At 55.2% G+C, this 17,111-nt stretch overlaps 1 protein-coding gene across 3 annotated transcripts in view; it reads left to right on the top strand.

The window, feature by feature from the left end:
- The window catches only part of PKNOX2 (PBX/knotted 1 homeobox 2), a 255,102-nt gene that overhangs the window by 168,574 nt on the left and 69,417 nt on the right, over positions 1 to 17,111 (top strand). For all 3 annotated transcript variants that reach the window (XM_060017724.1, XM_060017725.1, XM_060017723.1), the window contains one exon: positions 9,470 to 9,578. In XM_060017724.1, the coding sequence (XP_059873707.1) occupies positions 9,492 to 9,578 (87 nt within the window). In that variant the 5' untranslated portion in view covers positions 9,470 to 9,491. The remainder of the gene's footprint in view (positions 1 to 9,469; positions 9,579 to 17,111) is intronic.

The raw sequence follows: 17,111 nt of genomic DNA, 5'->3' as shown, positions 1-17,111 counted from the left end.
CATGATCTTGTCTGCTGGGGAGCAGAGGGTTCAACGGGCAAGATGGGACGTGGCTGGGAAGCAGTTTTTCCATAACGTAGAAACACGCGTCGTGCTAAGTCATGCTACGTGCCCTCCTTCTGCCCAGCGGCAGGGCTCCCGGCGAGAGCACGGTCCAGGAGTGGAAAGTAAAGAAGCCTTCGTGGAGTAGGCTTCTGAGCAAAGTTTTGATGAAGGACAGGGTGCAGTAGTGTAATACACAGGGCCTTGCCAGCAGAGAAGCAGAGTAAGAGGCGTGGAGGAAACGTTTCTCAGGAGGTAGACAGGGCTTGCCTGCTCAGCGGGGGCTTGGGTGGCGAAGCCCAGGAACGGACTCGCTGCCCTGCGTCACCACCTCTCGGTGGCAGCCTCCATCCTCCCCTTCTCCCCCTCCCCACCGGGGCTGCCTTTCCAAGGGATCAGGAACATGGAGCCGGTGTACCTGCTCTCGTTCCAAACAGCAGTGAGGACCAAGGGTTGAAGCAGCCCAGCTGGCGTCCTTTCGTCCCACAAGTTGACCTCATTACTGTGGACTCTACCTGGTCCCTCTACCTTTTTTTTTTTTTTTTTTTGCGGTACACGGGCCTCTCACTGCTGTGGCCTCTCCCGTTGCAGAGCACAGGCTCCGGACGCGCAGGCTCAGCGGCCATGGCTCACGGGCCCAGCCGCTCCGCGGCAAGTGGGATCTTCCCGGACCGGGGCACGAACCCGCGTCCCCTGCATCGGCAGGCGGACTCTCAACCACTGCGCCACCAGGGAAGCCCCCCCCTACCTCTTTCTCACGAGCTCACCTGGGTCCCCACAGAGGCCCAGGGGGAGGACAGCTGTTGGCTGAGTCAGGAAGTATCAGGGATGAGTGGCTTTTCAATGATAAACTGAGCCCAAAGGGCCACTTGCTTCCACAGCCCTGATTCTTGACCGTTTTTTTTTTTTTTTTTTTTTCTGGAGGCAATTTAAAAAAATGGAACCAGATATCATCCAGCCAGAGGACATGGTGCAGTCCTTCTCAGAGAGAAAAGGGGCCTGGCTGACCCTTTTAGCATCCTCTGCTTCCAGGAGAATCTGAGAGCATTGCGGGTGACACACTCGATAGGCACCAGGGTCCCTTACCTCTGTGGACTCCCCCCGACCCAGACCCCTCCCTCCCCTTCTTGGTCCCTCACTTCTCCTGCTCTCCTTCCTCTTCCTGGCGCCCAGGGAGTGGCAGCCTCCAAAGCAACTGCCTCCGAGAAGAGAAAGACTGATGGGAGGGAGCAGGCAGGTGGGGCAGCAGAAGCAGAAGCTCTCCTTCCAACTGGGGTCCCCAGCGTCTGAGCTGTTTGTCTGTCTCTGTTGTATTGCGAGCCTCAGGGACCCAGCCCGAGTTGTTTTCTCAGCTCGGTTGCCGTCAGCTCTCGACAAATAATAATAAACCTGGGCATCAGGTTGGTCGAGGGGGATTTCAGTTCCTGGGTTCATTTTTAGATTTGTTTCTCTACACATGTGTGTAGACAAGGAGCACGTGACGGGGCGCCAGGGGAGAAGCCCGGGACTCCCAGCTGCCCCAGCAATCCACCTGCACCACTCCCACGGCAGAGCTGCAGGGCCCTCCTCTGCCCCGGACCACTAGGGCTGCCTGGATGTTTGAAAGAGAAGAAAAATATTTGAATGAAAGGCCTCAAGCTCTCTCCTTTCTCTGTTCCTCCCCACCTCTCCCACTCATGCTGTTTGGATAGAGATGAAGGGGGCTGGAGATGAAAAAGAGAGGGCAGAATCCTATCTCCAGGTTCCAGAGTTGCCTGAGGGATGGGCGGGAAGCTGGTCATGGGTGTGGGGAGAGGCTTCAGTGACTGGAACCAGTGATGGCCTCGAGACCCCCATTCTTGGGATGCAGTGACAGGGGAGGGGGTTCCTGGAAAGGGAGGACCCAACGGTGGGTGAGTGTGAAATTTAGGACCAGACTGATGGTGCCTCTGGGGCAGAGCAGCACCTGCCTTAAGGCAGATTGGAGGCGACCATTAGAGGTCATTGCTGTCATCCCCCTGCCTCCCAGCAGGAGAGGCTGCAAACCACTTCTCTGTGAGAAGAATGCAGGGCTGTGCTTACCCTTATAGCTAGCATGCTTTTTTTTTCTCCCTTTCTGCTTTTTTTTTTGTTTTATTTTGTTTAAAGGAACCAAAGGGGGAAAAATTGCCAAGTTGTAAAGTGCTTGAAGAGGAGATGAGAATCTTCATCAGAATGCTAAAAGCTGGAGGGGGCGAGTAACGTGAACACTCTGCCTACTATTTATGGGATTGATTCTCAGATCAAGAAGCAAGCAGTCAGATGAAAGGAATTATTGTTAAGCTCCTCGGTAGGAAGATCTAATGGACAATTGCCGCTATCAGGGGGAATTAAATTGCTGTTTCAGTTTGTAAAATATATCAGCGGCTTTTTGAAGCCAGAAGAGGTGTGACAGCCAAGGCAGGGAGGAAAGCGGGAGACTCTGTCACCTTCTGGTCCTCGTGTGAGAAGCGAGAGCAGGCAGGAGAGATGCCAGGGCCAGAGCGAGGGCTGCTCTCCTAACTCTGACCCTGGTCCATTATTTTTTTGAAGCCAAAATGAAAACGAGCTGCACTGGGGAAGTAAAGGAGAGAAAGCTACAGCCCTGACTCTGGGCCCTGATGTGGCGGGGGCCCCCATGAATCAGAGGCAGTGGGCCAGGATGGGGCTCCTCCCTGGGAAACCCGGTCAGGGGTGTGGAGGGTGACTGACATGGGTCTGAGATTCCCAACAGCTCCAGCCCACGCAGGGAATGTCACCATGAAGCTCCCCCCACTACACTGTGGACACACTGGGATCCAAGGTGGAGTATAATCCCCTTCCTCCCAGAACTGGGTCTCCCAGTGAGCTCATCCCCAGGTCCGTGAGTGCATAAATGACCCCGTTGACCCGCCCCCACGGGGGATATATTGTTATTCCAGATAAAGAGCAAAGAGCAAAATGGCCTTGGGCATGGGGAAGGGGAGGGGGGGGGCCTCGCTGCTGGGACGGTTCACAGTCTGGCTCCTACCCCTTCCAAAGACCACATGGTGGCTCAGGGCTGAAGGAGGAGAGAGAGGTGGGGAGAGAGGGCGATTTCCCATCTCGCAGGGAGGCGGAAGCCGGCAGAGCTGGTCAAACTCATGCTGGCCCCTGCTGGCTCCTCTGTTTCCTAGAGACCAGTGCCATCACGAGAGGGCGTGACCTGGACCACCTCCCAAGTGGGCTTCCCAGAAAAGTAGTGAAGCACAATCAGAGCAGAGGGCTGTGGGTGGCCAAGGGGCCTGAGCTGCCTACTGTCTTGGTTGTCATCTCTGCTGCTTCTCAAGTCAGCAGAGAATTATTTCCCGCTGAGAGTTCCAAGCAGGAACCGGAGGGGCACCAGGGAAGTGGTCCTTCTGACTGGGACATTCTGCCAGGACTTGGGCTCTGTGCCTGGTGCAGTGGCCCCCGGAACCCGGGTAATGCGGGAGGTGTGACCTCTTAGCCAGCCAGCCTGCAGCACAGCGAGTGAGCCGGGGATCTGATCCTGAGTGCAAATCCTGCTCAGCTCTTCCCCGCCGTCCTTCCTTCACTGTAGACACAGTTACCCTCCTGGCTCCCACGCCCCTACTGTGAGCCTGGTCTTTTCAGACTAGAGGATTCTCTTTGCCCCCAACACCCCGAGGTCAGAAAGATGGGGTGGGGTAGCAGCATCCGCTAGGCCACGGCATTCCGGTCACCTCAGGCCCTGAGCTTCCACCCAGCTCCCAGAACACTTGGGGTGAAAAGGCCCAGGTCCAGCGCTTGCTGTGCTGTAAGGGCGTGGCTCCTGGGGGGCTGGCCCTTCCCCATTCCACAGGACCCTTCACTTCTCCCTCACTTTGAAACGCTTCCACCAGACCTCCTCACATTTTGAAGCTCCCCACCCACAGGTGCACCCTCTCTCTCACCTCCATCCTCCCCTCCATCCCCACACTGGCCTCGCCCTTGTCACTGCTATACTGACTCTACGCACCAAGGCTCGGAGACCATCGAGTTCCTTTAGCCGCTCAGCTCTCAGCTGCGGTTTCTAACCCTTACTGGGTTTTGGGAAGAGACCTGGTGTGTGTGTGTGTGTGTGTGTGTGTGTGTGTGTGCGCTCACGCACGCACACGCCTGCGTTTCTTTAGATAAATCCACAGAGTCACATGAAATCAGTGACAGGTTGACACCGTTATTTCAAGATTCATCGCTCTGAGTTGCCAGCAGAGGAGCCGTAGCCAACTCCTTCCCACCACCAACACTTTTTTTTTTCCAGGCATAATTTATAGCAGTGGGGTGAATTTGTTTCCAAAAGATGAATATCACACTATCAGCAACAGCTGCCTCTCGTTCTTATTTGTTTTTAAATTTGACTCAAAGTCCAATCCTCTGTACACATCCGAAGCTGTAAATCCTAAAGCGACTGATTACATGATTTAGTAAACAGGTTATATTATATAATGCAATTAAAGCAGGGCTCCGCGGCGCCACCTACAGGCAGCTTCTGGGAAGGGAGCTGGGCCAGAGACTCATTTTGGACCAGGCTCTCCGCGGAAGGAAAATAAACGGCATTGCGCCAGGCTTGAGGCGGCTGCTCCGGGGGGAGAAGCTGAAGCCAGCCAGGTTACTAATGCAGCCTTTTGGTCCCTCCTGCTGAGTTCACGGTGTTATTTCAGCCTCCTGCCAATCTGTCTAGACGTCAGAACCCAGGTCTGGGCAGCTGCTCAGAGGGGCTGACCTGGGGGTGGGGGTGGGGGTGGTAGCCACCTGGGGGCTCCTGGCCTGGGGGGACGCGGAGGAGGGCTCCCGGCTCTCTTGGCCTCAGGGGCCTCCTTCCCTCCCTCTCAAATGAGGGAGCCTTTGGAATGGAGCTTCAGATATTTCCATTCTACTCAGCAGAGCTTGTGTTCAGTGCTAACCATGGGCAAAGACTTTCAGAATATTCTGGTGAAGTCCCTCATTTTGCAGACCTAGAGAGAAAGTGACTTGTGCAAGTCGCACAGAGAAATGGCAGAGCTGCCTGTGGAATCCAGACTTTTTTGACCCTAAGCACAGGCTCTGTCTGATCATGGGAGTTTACAGAGAAGGAAACTTGAGGCCCAGACTTCCACAGCCTCTTCTTGCAGCAAGGGAAGGCAAATGATAAAATACTGTTAGTGTGTGTCCAGAAGGGCTCCTAGGGGGCCTCACTGCTGCCTCTTAGCTGCCCTGGTGTGGAAGAAAGAAGGGAAGGAGGGAGGGAGGGAGGGAGGGAGGGAGGGAGGGAGGGAAGGAAGGAAGGAAGGAAGGAAGGAAGGAAGGGAGGGAGGGAGGGAGGGGGAGGAGGGAGGAGAGCAGGGCCAGCTCTCGCTCCCTGACTCCTCTGCCCTGACTTACAGCGCTCTTCAGATGAATTAGGCCCTGGGCCCTCAAGGATTCTAGCTTCTCCAAAGAGGCTCTGTAAGAGTGGGAAACATTTTTGAAAACCTATCCAGGAGAGGAGAGGAGACTTACTTCCCGGGGCTAAGAGAGAAACTGGACCAGAAGTGGGGTGTGGAGAGGGGGAGGGGAAGGGAGGGGTGGATGAAGAAGACAAGACCATCGGAGTGCAAGAGGGTGGAAATGTCCCCCCACCCTATCCTGTGCCAGCCACCCGCCCAGTCTGCAGGTGATGGGCTGGGACAGTGCGGAGCCACAGGGAAGTTGGTCCCTTCATCCCCTCTCCTACCTCAGGCCCTACAGTGGAGGTTCAGCCAGGGTCAGGGAGTAAGAACAGATGCTGTGGGGCTGGCTGGTCGGAGAGTTCCCAATTAGACTTTGTTTCTCATCCTTAAGGCCCTGAGCCCCCAACCCGGCACCCCAGCCCAATTACTGCAGGGTACCCTTAACCCCTGGGTGCCCCAGGCCGTTAATGGAATGTTAATTGGTCTAATGGGTTTCATGTCAACAAGTTCTAATGAGCTCCTTCCTAACAAGCTTGGATCTTTTTCCTAAGCCTGTTTGTCAACACGCTGGCGTTTGGGCTCCAGATGGAGGGCCTCACCTGGCTGGGGAGCTGGAGTTGAGGACATGGAGTGGGTGCTCCCGGGGTGCCCCTCCCCTCTTCCCGAGGGGTGTCCTTCGGCCCCTCAGCCACCGCCAGCCCGTGCACACCGCCATCCTCGGCTCCTGAGCTCTGGAAAGTGGCAGTGTTAGCTCCTTTTGAAGATAATGTCAGTGACAAATTCGTTTTTCTTGGATATCATTGTGGGGTTGAGTGTTGTATTAGGGTTTTGGTTTTTTTCTTTCCCTCCTAGCTGCCGTATAAGAAAGGTTTTCAACGTTAAAAACAATCTTTTGACGTGGGCAATTTCTCGGTGGTAAATCATTCCTCGTGTGTCCTCCATTTGCGTCTTGGCTGTGTTCCCTCCAGTGCCCTGGTGTCTGGTGACAGAGGGCTGGGGCCCCTGGACAGGGCGGAGCAGCCTCCAGCCACAGACAAATGCCGGAGGCCCTGGACAGGCCTGCTGTGCCCTCCACGCTCCCAAAGAAAGTGCAAAAACGGCAGGTTTCCCCAGAGGCCCGGGTGCCCAGCGATGGCTCAAGGAGTTCCCAGCATCCCAGCTGTGGAGCCTCAGCTCAGAGAAGTCAGATTCCCACACTCCTCTCGAGGATGGTCCCACATGGACCCTCAGCCCCCCAAGCCCAGCTGGAGGGAGGAAGGAGCGCATGTGCGGGTGAGGGGGCGTGTGAAGAAAAGGGCGAGCTTCCGGAGATGGGCACTGCGTCTCCCCCAGCATCGGGTTACCAGACGCTTCTGTGCCTGAGCGAGCAGGGAAGGAAACTTAAGCCCCTGATGAAAAGGCCTCCTGTTTTCTTGCAGGAGCAGCCCCCAGAGGGCAATGGGGCAGTGGCCTAGTGGCCTGTGGTGACCCCAGAGGGGAGGAGGGTGAGGGGCAAGGGCCATCTGGGTCCTCAGAAAATTGTTCCCGTGGCCTCTAGCCCCTGCTCCACAGTCCAGCAGGCTGCAGACTGAAAAATCTCTTCTCAGCCTGGACGGTGGTTGTTTCTGGGTGCAGACTACTCTTAGCCATCTTTACCCCCAGGTAGGGCAGCTATCCCGCTGTTCCAAGTATTTCTAGGGACAGAGATTCTAAAACGACCCTACCTCCCATTGATTGGACAGTGAACAAAAGAATGCAGACTAAAGAGTCCTCTTTTTACCCCAGATCCTCCTCATTGAGCTTCCTGTGCTTTGCCTTCGTGATGACTTTCTCATCCGTGGAATGAGGTACCAAAAGACCCAAACTCAAGGTGGAAGGGAACCAGTTGCCCCTAAAAGGGGAGAAAATCTGCCTCCAGACTCTGCCCCCAGGCTCCCCCTTCTGGAGGCTGCTGGCACTGCAGCCCCTCAGAAGTTTGCTTTTTCCGGCCAAGGAGCATCTAAGATTGATGCTCCCCGGAAGGGATCCTGCCTCAGTACCTGTAGGCCTCATCCAAAGTTACCTCATCTGCCAGAGTCACAGGAAAGGCTGAGCCTAGCACACCCCTGAAATACCCCTTTTTCCTTTATTCCCTCCGGGTCCAAAAGAGAGAGATTCCACGTCCAATTTAATATCTCAGAAGTCTTCATTCTCAAGTTCTTTCTGATGTCTCAAGAGGAATATATCCTCTTCCCTCCCCCCCGAACCCTCTTCACTCCGCTCTTTCCTTCCTTGGGTGTTTTCCACCTCCCAGACAAGACCCAGCCATGAAAATAGGCAATGGTTCCCCGCCTGTGGAGTTTGGCTTCCCCAGGGCTCCCTTCCGAGCCTCTTTGCAGAAGTAAAGCCTGGATCCCGGTGCCTAGTGTGTGTAAGACGGGGTGACCCTGGGTGCTTCTGCTGCAAAGACGTCCTGGCAGCCGATCTTCTGAAGTGAGGCCAGGGTGGGCGAGGTAGGGGTAGCAGTGAGGCAAAGAGGAATTACCTGCAGTCTGAACGTTTCAGCACAGGAAAAGGCATCCCCCCCACCCCGTGCCTTCTCCACGGGAACCTCTGTTCACTTTCTTCTTTCCCGCTGGACCATCACCTCCCTCCCTGGGGGGAAGGCCTTGCCTCCTCTCATCTGTCTCCCCACCCCAGCACAGTTCTTTGCGTGTAGTTGACACCTGATAAACATTCGTTGAATGAATGTCTGGATTGCCAGTGCTTTCACATATGCACTTCAGGTCAAAGCACACCTGGTACTTCAGAGACTCGGGTCAGCCAGAGCTGATCTGTCCACCTCTTCCTGAAAAAGAACCAACACAATAAGACACACACACACACACACACACACACACTCTCTCTCTCTCCACATAGGGTCCTGGAGACCCTCCCTTTGACTCCCTCGAACTCCCACAGAATTCAGGTATGTGAACATTTTGGAAGACCCTGGGGAGGGTGTGGTGGGAGGACATCAGGTGGGAAGAGGACGGAGCCCCAAGGTCCCCAGGGAGAGGAAGGAAGGAGAGGGACGGTCTGACTGTCATACTCTCAAGGGTTGCCCGCTCATCAGCACCCTCCTGTATCAGGCAATTAGCCGTGGTTTCCAGCTCTAAATATTTCAGGGCATCTCCTGCAGCTAAACATCTCTTTCAGCATTCTGTTTCCTTGGGTGGTACTGCCAGGCTGTCTCCACTTACGCACCACTTTGTGATTCAAGAAGAGACCTTGAGGCCAATGGGGGCAGCTCGCTTACGGGTGATGGGGTGGGGTGGGGGTTGGTACAGTAGAGCCGACGGAACGGGGAGTCTGGAGAGCTTGGGTCCATCCCGGCTTCCCCGGCACTCCCCTCCCCCTCAAACACACACACTTCTCTCCTCTTGGCCTCTGTCTCCGCCTCTGTAAGAGGACCATTTGCTTCGGGCGGCTCTTCTGGCCTCACGTGTGGTTGAACTCACGGTTGAACCAAGGCCAAGGAAAGTCTTCTAAGAGAATGTGCAGGCACGTCTGTGTGGCCGTGGTCCCTGTTCCCGGCCTCCCTCCCTTCCGGGAACACCTCCCGGTGGTCGCCCTAGGGTACTTGCTCCACCCTCCAGTCTGAGGAGGAACCAACGCCCCACTCCCTCTCCACCACTAGGGGGCGTCGTGAGCACACCTGGGGGGTTAGTGTGGTGCTGGCAGACCCTGGGGACAGGGAGGGGGGATCTGGAACCGTGAGGGCTGAGGCTTCCGCCCCGAGGGTGCAGGTGGCAGTTCCGGGAGGCCTGGGGAAGGGAAAGCACCCTTGACCGTGGGGTGCCCTCATGGCCGCCAACCCCCCGAGCTGCCACCAGCCAAGTCCCGCCCCCTGCCCAGGCCAGAGCTGGTACTGAACAAAGCAGGGCTGCGGGTGCACAGGTTGTTTTACAGCCCTTGCTGTATCCAGTCAATCCTGGTGGCCCAGCCTGGGAGCATGTCCAGCCGCTGGTCCCTGGGGCTCCCTGCGCTCAGCTATTAACGGTGCGGCCCCGTTTCTCCCGCCACAGATCCTCCATGTGAATCCATCCCATGATGCAACATGCCTCCCCAGCCCCCGCTCTGACGATGATGGCCACGCAGAATGTCCCTCCCCCTCCCTACCAGGACAGCCCACAGGTGAGTGTGACTGACCGCCGGGAGGGGTGTGGTGGCCTTCCCGGGGGCGGAGGGCAGGGCCAGGCCTCCCTCAGCTCTTCCCCTGCCCGGCCTGGGGCGCCTCTCTGAGAGAGCCCGGCAAAGCCAGACCCCTGAAGGGAGTCACGCCCTTGGCAAAGCCCTGGGTTCAGATCCCACCTGAGGAGCTGTCACCGGCATGGAGGACCGTGGCATCCCAGGGTGCTGCACCTAGTCATGGTCCTGTGCCACACACTCCCACCCCCACTCACTGCTCAGAGCAGACGTCAGACAGACACACTGAACCCCGGACTCGGGGAGACCCAGGTACAGGTAAATCAAGTGTGCCTCTGAGTGTTTGGGGAAACTCTTGATCAGAGGTTTCCTCTGCCGGATCACCCTAGTCACTGGTCTCTGCCTGCCTGTTGGAGGAATCTCCCTTCTCTTCAGGACTCTGTCAGCTTCTATCCAGAAAATGGCCAGGACTGTTTCTCTACACTCTCCCATCCTTTCCTCGGGTTCCCAGTTTCCATCCCTCAGCTCAGCTCAGACACGGCAGACCCCGCCCGGGTTCTTCCGAGACTCCCAGGCTGGCTGCACCTCCTGCAGGCCACCCTGTCTTCCTGTTCTCTCCTCTCCTCCTCTGGAAGCCTGGCCCAGCTTCTGTGGGTTGCTCTCTGGAAGTCCTTGAGACCAGTCACTTCTGAACTTTGCTTCCGCGTGTGCGCCTTCCCTCCACGCTTGGTTCTTTGAGACTCAGAGTTCATCATGAGGCTGTGCGTTCACAGAAGCCTCCACCTCCGCACTTCCCTGTTTTCTCTATTATTAATTGAGTACGTATAATGTGAAATGCACCCAGCTAGCGTATTCCTTCATTCATTTCACAAATGTGCAGTGAGCGCCTACTGTGTACCAGGCCATCGTTCTCATTTTTTCTCCATTGCTGGTCTTTGCCCAGCTCTGCTATCCATCACTCATTAGGCTTTCAGACATAGCCCTTCTCCTGACCACAGGGAAGCTCTGTGCCATATGGAAGGGACACGAAGACGCAGACCCAGGGTGCATCACTTTAGGTCCTGTGGCCCCGACACCCGCAGCCTGCTGTGAGCATACGGTGCTGCCCTATCCGTCCTGTTATCCGCCCATGAAATGACCGCTCTACAGGGTGTCCAGCACGCGGACCCCCACTGACTCCTACCCCTGTATAAGTGCAGAAGCACTGACCTTTGAGCGCACGTCCTTTTGTCCCACCCCCGACCCCGCTCCCAGGTGTCAACTCCGTGCTCCTTCCTGGGCTCTCCCCACCCTGACCTCAGCTTCAGCAGACCCTCTGTTCACGTCAGTAGCTCTCCACAAATGACTGTGGGTTGGACTTGGCGTTTGCACAGTTCCTCTGTTCGAAAGCTTCCAGGTGTGCAGCTATGTCAGGACCTTTCCCTCTGTGGTCAGAACCAAGTCGGCCTGGACCAGTGGAGACCTAGGAACGTAAGGGCCATAATGGGGAACAAGCACCATCCTTCCTCAGTAGACCAGACCCATCTGCTGTCTGCTTAGGCAGTGCTGGGGAACCTGGGGTATTGATGAAGAGGCAGGAACATCAGCTCCAGTTCTTTTGTAGCTGGATGCTGGTCTCCGAGCTCCACAGTGGGACTGGGGTATGGCAACCGTGACACTGCCTGTGTTTAACAGGTGGTAGGTGCCGAGGCCCACACTCCCATCCCCAAGGCTCAGGGACAGACCAGGGTAGGGCCAGGAGGTCAGAGAGCACTGGATTGGCACAGCTGGTGGCGGCTGCCTCTCTGCCTCCGGCCCCACCCCCTGTCTTGCCTTCCTGGGAGAAGTTTGGGTTTGGGGGGCATTAGCAGGAGAGCTGCAGCGAGGGCCTGTGTTGTCCAAAAGTGCTGACCGGGGTGCAGTGAAATAGAGAAACCTAATTGAACTCTCAGCATACAGCTGAGGATTCATCCATCCCAGCTTCCGAGGGAGGTGGGGAGGTGAGATTGCAGCCCTAAGGCGCTCAGCCCCCCGGAAGCCACCACTGAGGTGCTCTAGCCTTTTGGGGGAGGAAGGAAGGCTCCAGTCCCCCATCCAAGGCCTCAGAGCAGAAGCCCAACACAGGGGCTGTCCCAAGGCTCTCTTCTCTGAGGAGCCACCAGAACCTCACCATCGAAAATACTCACATATACGGCCAAGGAATAATTTGTTCCGGGGAAGCCACACATCTCCCTGTAACCCCAGCGGTCCAGGAATGAAGTCTCAGTGTCCATGGGAAAGTGACCAGGCCAAGGCCTGGGGTCTTTATGGCCTCGGCTAGGCCACTAGGCTGTGGCTAGATTCCCATGGGCCTTCCCTGAGCCAAACTGGTTCCCAAGGAAACTGACCAGGATGGGGGATCATGGGGGGAACTTAGGGCATGGATGGAATGGGCGGGGTGGAGGACATGGGTGAGGTCTGCAGGACAAAGTCTTCTGACTCACGGGGAAGGGCTGTTCTCTCCAGAGCGCTAGACTTGGAGGCCAGCTGGCTTTCGGGGTGCCCTTCTCTCCACTCTTCGGGGCTTCTAGGAGTGGCTGCCACATGGGAATGTCTTCCATGCATTTTCTGCTGGGGAACTTGTTCTTCCTCCTGCCTTCTTCCCTTTGTGCTGTCAGAGGCTGAGCCCCGCTTCTCAGGCGAAGCTCATCACCGGGGCGAATCAGCCGCTTTTTGACACTCAGTGTTCTCAGGAAAGCCAGGCCCAGTAGGAGTGTGGGCCAGGCACACAGGGGAATCACTTCCTAAACGGGGCTCTCTGGAGGGGATCCCCCACTTCCTGTTCATTCCTTCAGGTCTAATCTCATTACTTTTGGACTCAGTATGACTTGCTTTCTCAAGGCCTGGACGGCTGAGCACATCTCTTTTTTTTTTTTTTCGATACGCGGGCCTCTCACTGTTGTGGCCTCTCCCGTTGTGGAGCACAGGCTCCGGACGCGCAGGCTCAGCGGCCATGGCTCACGGGCCCAGCTGCTCCACGGCATGTGGGATCTTCCCGGGCCGGGGCACGAACCCGTGTCCCCTGCATCAGCAGGCGGACTCCCAACCACTGCGCCACCAGGGAAGCCCCTGAGCACATCTCTTTATCACCTCCTCAGAAACCCAGTTTCTGCCACAGGTAGAAATGGACAGTCTCTGCTACAAAGTCCCCAAAATGAAAAAGGAAGGGAGAAGCAGGGCCCTTCCTCTGAGACCCATGCAGTCGTTTTAATAATGTTCCCGTTGTGCTAAGGGCTAGCAATACCGAGCATAATCTATTCAAATGCACAGGAGAATCTCACTTTGGAAAATTAGGAATCTGCATTAAAAAATTCCCAAGCCCCGGACCTTCTTTATAATAAATTAGAATTTTTTTTCAAGGCAAGTTCTTAACTTGGCAATTTCATTTTTGAAGTTTGGGGAATAAAGTTATTAAAAATGAGGGAGGCTTTTTCTTCTTCCCATTTTAGTCCAGAAGCATTAATGGTTATGGCCCCATGCTATTTGGGCACAAGGCAAGTGGTATGACAGCTAAGCAGCTTCTGGCCCCTCAGTTCTGTTCCAGTCCGTCCTGGGGACACTCCATGATTACTTGTAAGGATGTCGCTCTGTGTTTATTGTACACTAAAGGCAGATCGTAAGTTTAGAAAATACAAAAGCAACAACCCACTAGAACCCTTCCTGTGGCCTGCTTCCTCCTTCTGGTGGCTCCCTGTTAAATACTGTCGGAGTCACAGCGCCCTCTGCTGTCCACCTCCTGTACCTCAATTCCGGCATGATGCACCTGAGTCCTTGATCCAGACCCTCACTTTATGCCCCAAGAGGTAGAGCAAGTCATGCGGACTGTGGGAATTCTACGATGATAGTATAATGAAAACATTGTCTCCAGGGAGACCTGGATATGAGCTAGGCATGTGGTCCCTCCATTCAGTGCCTACATCACTCTTCCGTTCCTTTGCATCTCTGCCTCAGCCTGGCCAGCTGTCACCTGGATTTTCCCAATCCCTCCTCTCACCACCCCAGCACCTCCCCTGATCCTGATGGGATCCTCTGCTATTGTCCCCCTCTCCCGGCAAGTACCACTCCAGTCTCCCTCCCAGAATTTTCGTGGTAACACCACCACCCTCTCACGTCATCCATGCACTCTCTCCACCTCTGAAATGTCATTCAGGTTCTCCCATTTCCTGTAACACTCCATGGGCAACACCACCCACCAAGCAGAGTTCTCCCTCTGTAGCTCCACCAGCAATTTTAGGAAACTGTTAGGTTTACTGGAGGAGGCAGCAGCTTCCCTACCCTCACCTTAAACACCCCCCTCCATACAACACGCACAAACTCCTGCTATCAGCAACCTCCCCACACTCTTCCGCAAACACAGACACGTACCTGCTGTTCCACAAATACCTTTGCCCTGGGCTTATAGGCAAGACAAACACTTTATCTGGTCTATATGTGTATGTATTCAGTGCTCCTCTGTCTGCGTGTCCCCAGCATGTGGGCCGCGTGAGCATTTGACTAGAAAGCAGAAATCCTAGTGGGATCCAGCCTGAGCCACTAGGCACAGCCCCGTGTGAATGTGGGCACTCAATTCGCAGTTTGGATTAGGAACCGACTGCTACGCAAGTAGCTGGGTGCTTATGTAGCATGACGTCACGATGGGTGATATTAAAAGGGTTCTGGTAATTCACCAAGGATGCAGCCTCGTTATTGACCAGAGGGAGGCAAGAAAGGCAAAACTCTCAGTCCAGGACCAGTATGGGAAGCTCATTTCAGAAGGAAGTCAAGCACTTGCTTGGGACCCTCTGTCCCCCTGCATCCTTCTGCAACCCTCAGAGCCAGGAGAACGGCGTTCAGGAGCGTAGCATGCTGTGCTTGGAGATACCCGTCTTGTACCAGGAAGGCTAAGGCTGGGCCAGCCGTGTCGGGGGAGGTCAGACCCGTCTCTCTTGCCCTCTGAGTACCTTCTTTCCCTCCCTGTCCCGGCATCATTCCCCCTCTGCACGGAGCCAGGGGAGCAGACATCTGGGGAAGCTGGATGGGCTTTGATCAGTTATTAGGATCCCCATGCTGGTTTCATTAACTGGAGGGGGAGGGGGAGGGGGAGGGAGGGGGCTGGGGCCCCTGGTTGTGAATCCCGCCCCCCTTTCCAGGCCATGCAGCTGGGCCCGGCAGAAGCGGGTTCAGATGTTTTCACACTTTACATTCCTCTCATCCCTTTAAGGGCTGGAGCCCCCTGCCTCGCAGGGCCTCCTGTTCAGCTGCTGGTGAGACACATTGGCTCTGCAGCAATAGAGTTAATTCCACAGCTTTGAGAGTCCCCCTAAGCCTTTTCTGTGGCTGTGATTGACGGCTCCCTCTGCCCCTGGGGCCAACACCCCAGGGACGCTATGGGTGACCTGGCTTCCCTCACTTTGACTCATCAAAACAGACTCTTCTCTTTCTTTTTTATCTTCTGCTGGCCTTTCTTCTCTCTGTGCACAGTGACCTCTCTCTCTGGCCTGCTTGGGCCACCCATGTCTTTAAACTGGAGGTGTCCCTCAACTCCAGCTCACACCAGACCTGGATTCTTCAGCGTGGCAAAGGCAAAAATAGCCTTTGGGTCTGACTGTGGGGCCTTATGCCTCATTTAGGAGACAGTGGGCTAGGAACAGGACTTTGCTGGAAGAAACACTCTCTCTCATGGCCTTGTTTAGGATATTTATTTGACGAACTTCCTACCTGAATTCTTATATTTACCCAAAAAACACAGACATTTTGTCTATCCTCTTGCTTCCAAGCAGCATGAGTGCTTTAAACAGCTACAAAAATAGTTAATGGCCCGAGTAGACAAAGCTTAAAATAAATCAGGAACAGGTGATCCATCAGCAGCGGGCCTAAGGAGCTGGAACCTGCTTTGCCCCCCTTTCCGGTTGATCTGCTAGGAGCTCCGGTGCCTGCGTAGCCCGGCGGGAGGGGGATGGGTGAGCATGGCCCTCGTTGCGTGTTGTCTTTGGAGTCTGTGGTCTGGAGCAGGAAGCGTGGGCTGAGTCAACTCAGTGCGGTAGAAATTCAGGAACCCACTGCGCTGCTGATGAATTATACAAATTTGGACAAGTAATTACAGCGCTATTTCTTTCACTCACTCAGCCGTTTCATAAACATCAGGTGCTTTCTGTGGGTCTTGCAGACCCTGTGCCACGTGCCGGGGACACAGAATTAATAGTTCCCGCCCTAACGGAGCTTATTTGGGGCCATTCTGCATCGGTAAAGTGGGAATAACTTCTGCCCTCCCTGCCTCACCGGGTTGTTGCGAGTGTGGGTGTGAAAAGTCCAATGGTGTTTTACAGCTTTCTTTCACCCATGACCCTGACATTGATTTCTTCACTCTATCTTCTGTACGGCTCCAGTAGCCAAGATTGGATTGAACTTTAATTACTCTCCTTTGTATTGGGAACACAATAGGCATATCAAGTATGTGTTTCTAGCTGTAAACACACTCCCTTACACACATACACAAACATACGGGAACTCACTGGTGTGGGACTATTATACACGCTAGGGGTCCTCCAGAGATGGATGGGAAAGACCGTGCCCAGGAAAGTGCACGAAGCTGGGAGGTGAAAGTCCACAGCCTTCGTCCCTTTAGCCACGGGTCAGCAACCCGCAGAAGTGCAGGCACGGCGGCAAACACTTTCAAGCCTCATTTTGTAAACCACTGCCTACAAACCCTTTTAAGTTAATTGATTGCTTAAGACCCCCATTTTACACCACGAAGTAACTTTCCTGTGGTTTGTTCTATCTGGTCGGTCCTGGGATGAGAATGTAGGTGACCCAGGCCTGCTGTTCCAGGAGCCTCTTTCAGTGAAATCGGGCTGCCCTTCTCTGCCTCCGGCCCTTCCTGTCCCTGGGCTGACTGGGTTGGGGGGTATTTGGAGGAGCCATGGTTGACTCCTCTCCATTCTGGATCCCTGAACCTTTTAACACATCACTCTCTCATTTCCTCAACCAGTCGGTCATTCAGTCATTTAACAAACATGCTGGGACCCCATGGGAGCCAGGCATGATGATGGGAGCTGGGAATCCAGTCCACTCAGGGAGACAGACAAATGGGGGCCCGAAGTGTTATGGGGTTTAAGGTTTGACGCACAGGCAGATAAGGCGGGGGTCCAGGCTACCTGGGCAGGAGGTGTGGAGGATTGGGAAAGGCTTCCTGGGAGAGCTGATGGGGGGTGTTGGGGGGGCAGGGTGGGGAGGCGTGGACAGGTCCTGCTGAGGCAGCCCCAGATGCAAAGGCATAAAGATGTAAAGCATCGGGCGGGTTCAGGCACCCACACGCAGGAGGGTCTGCTGGGGTGCGGGCAAGGGGTGGGGTGCTGTACCGGAGACAAGGCTGAGTCCGTGAGCAGGTCCCAGCCTGGGGCGCCCTGTGGGCTGTGCCCTCCCCCCAAAACCATCCGTTGTGCCCCCCACCTGTTCAGGCCAAACCTGATATTTACTAAATGGCTTCAAGCCCTGACCTCATCCCAGGTCCTTGGACTCTCTCCT

The sequence above is a fragment of the Delphinus delphis genome, chromosome 8, assembly GCF_949987515.2.
Source record: "Delphinus delphis chromosome 8, mDelDel1.2, whole genome shotgun sequence".
NCBI classification, from domain to species: Eukaryota; Metazoa; Chordata; class Mammalia; order Artiodactyla; family Delphinidae; genus Delphinus; species Delphinus delphis.
Note: the sequence above shows the minus strand (reverse complement) of the source record. Positions and strands in the feature narration are given on the sequence as shown.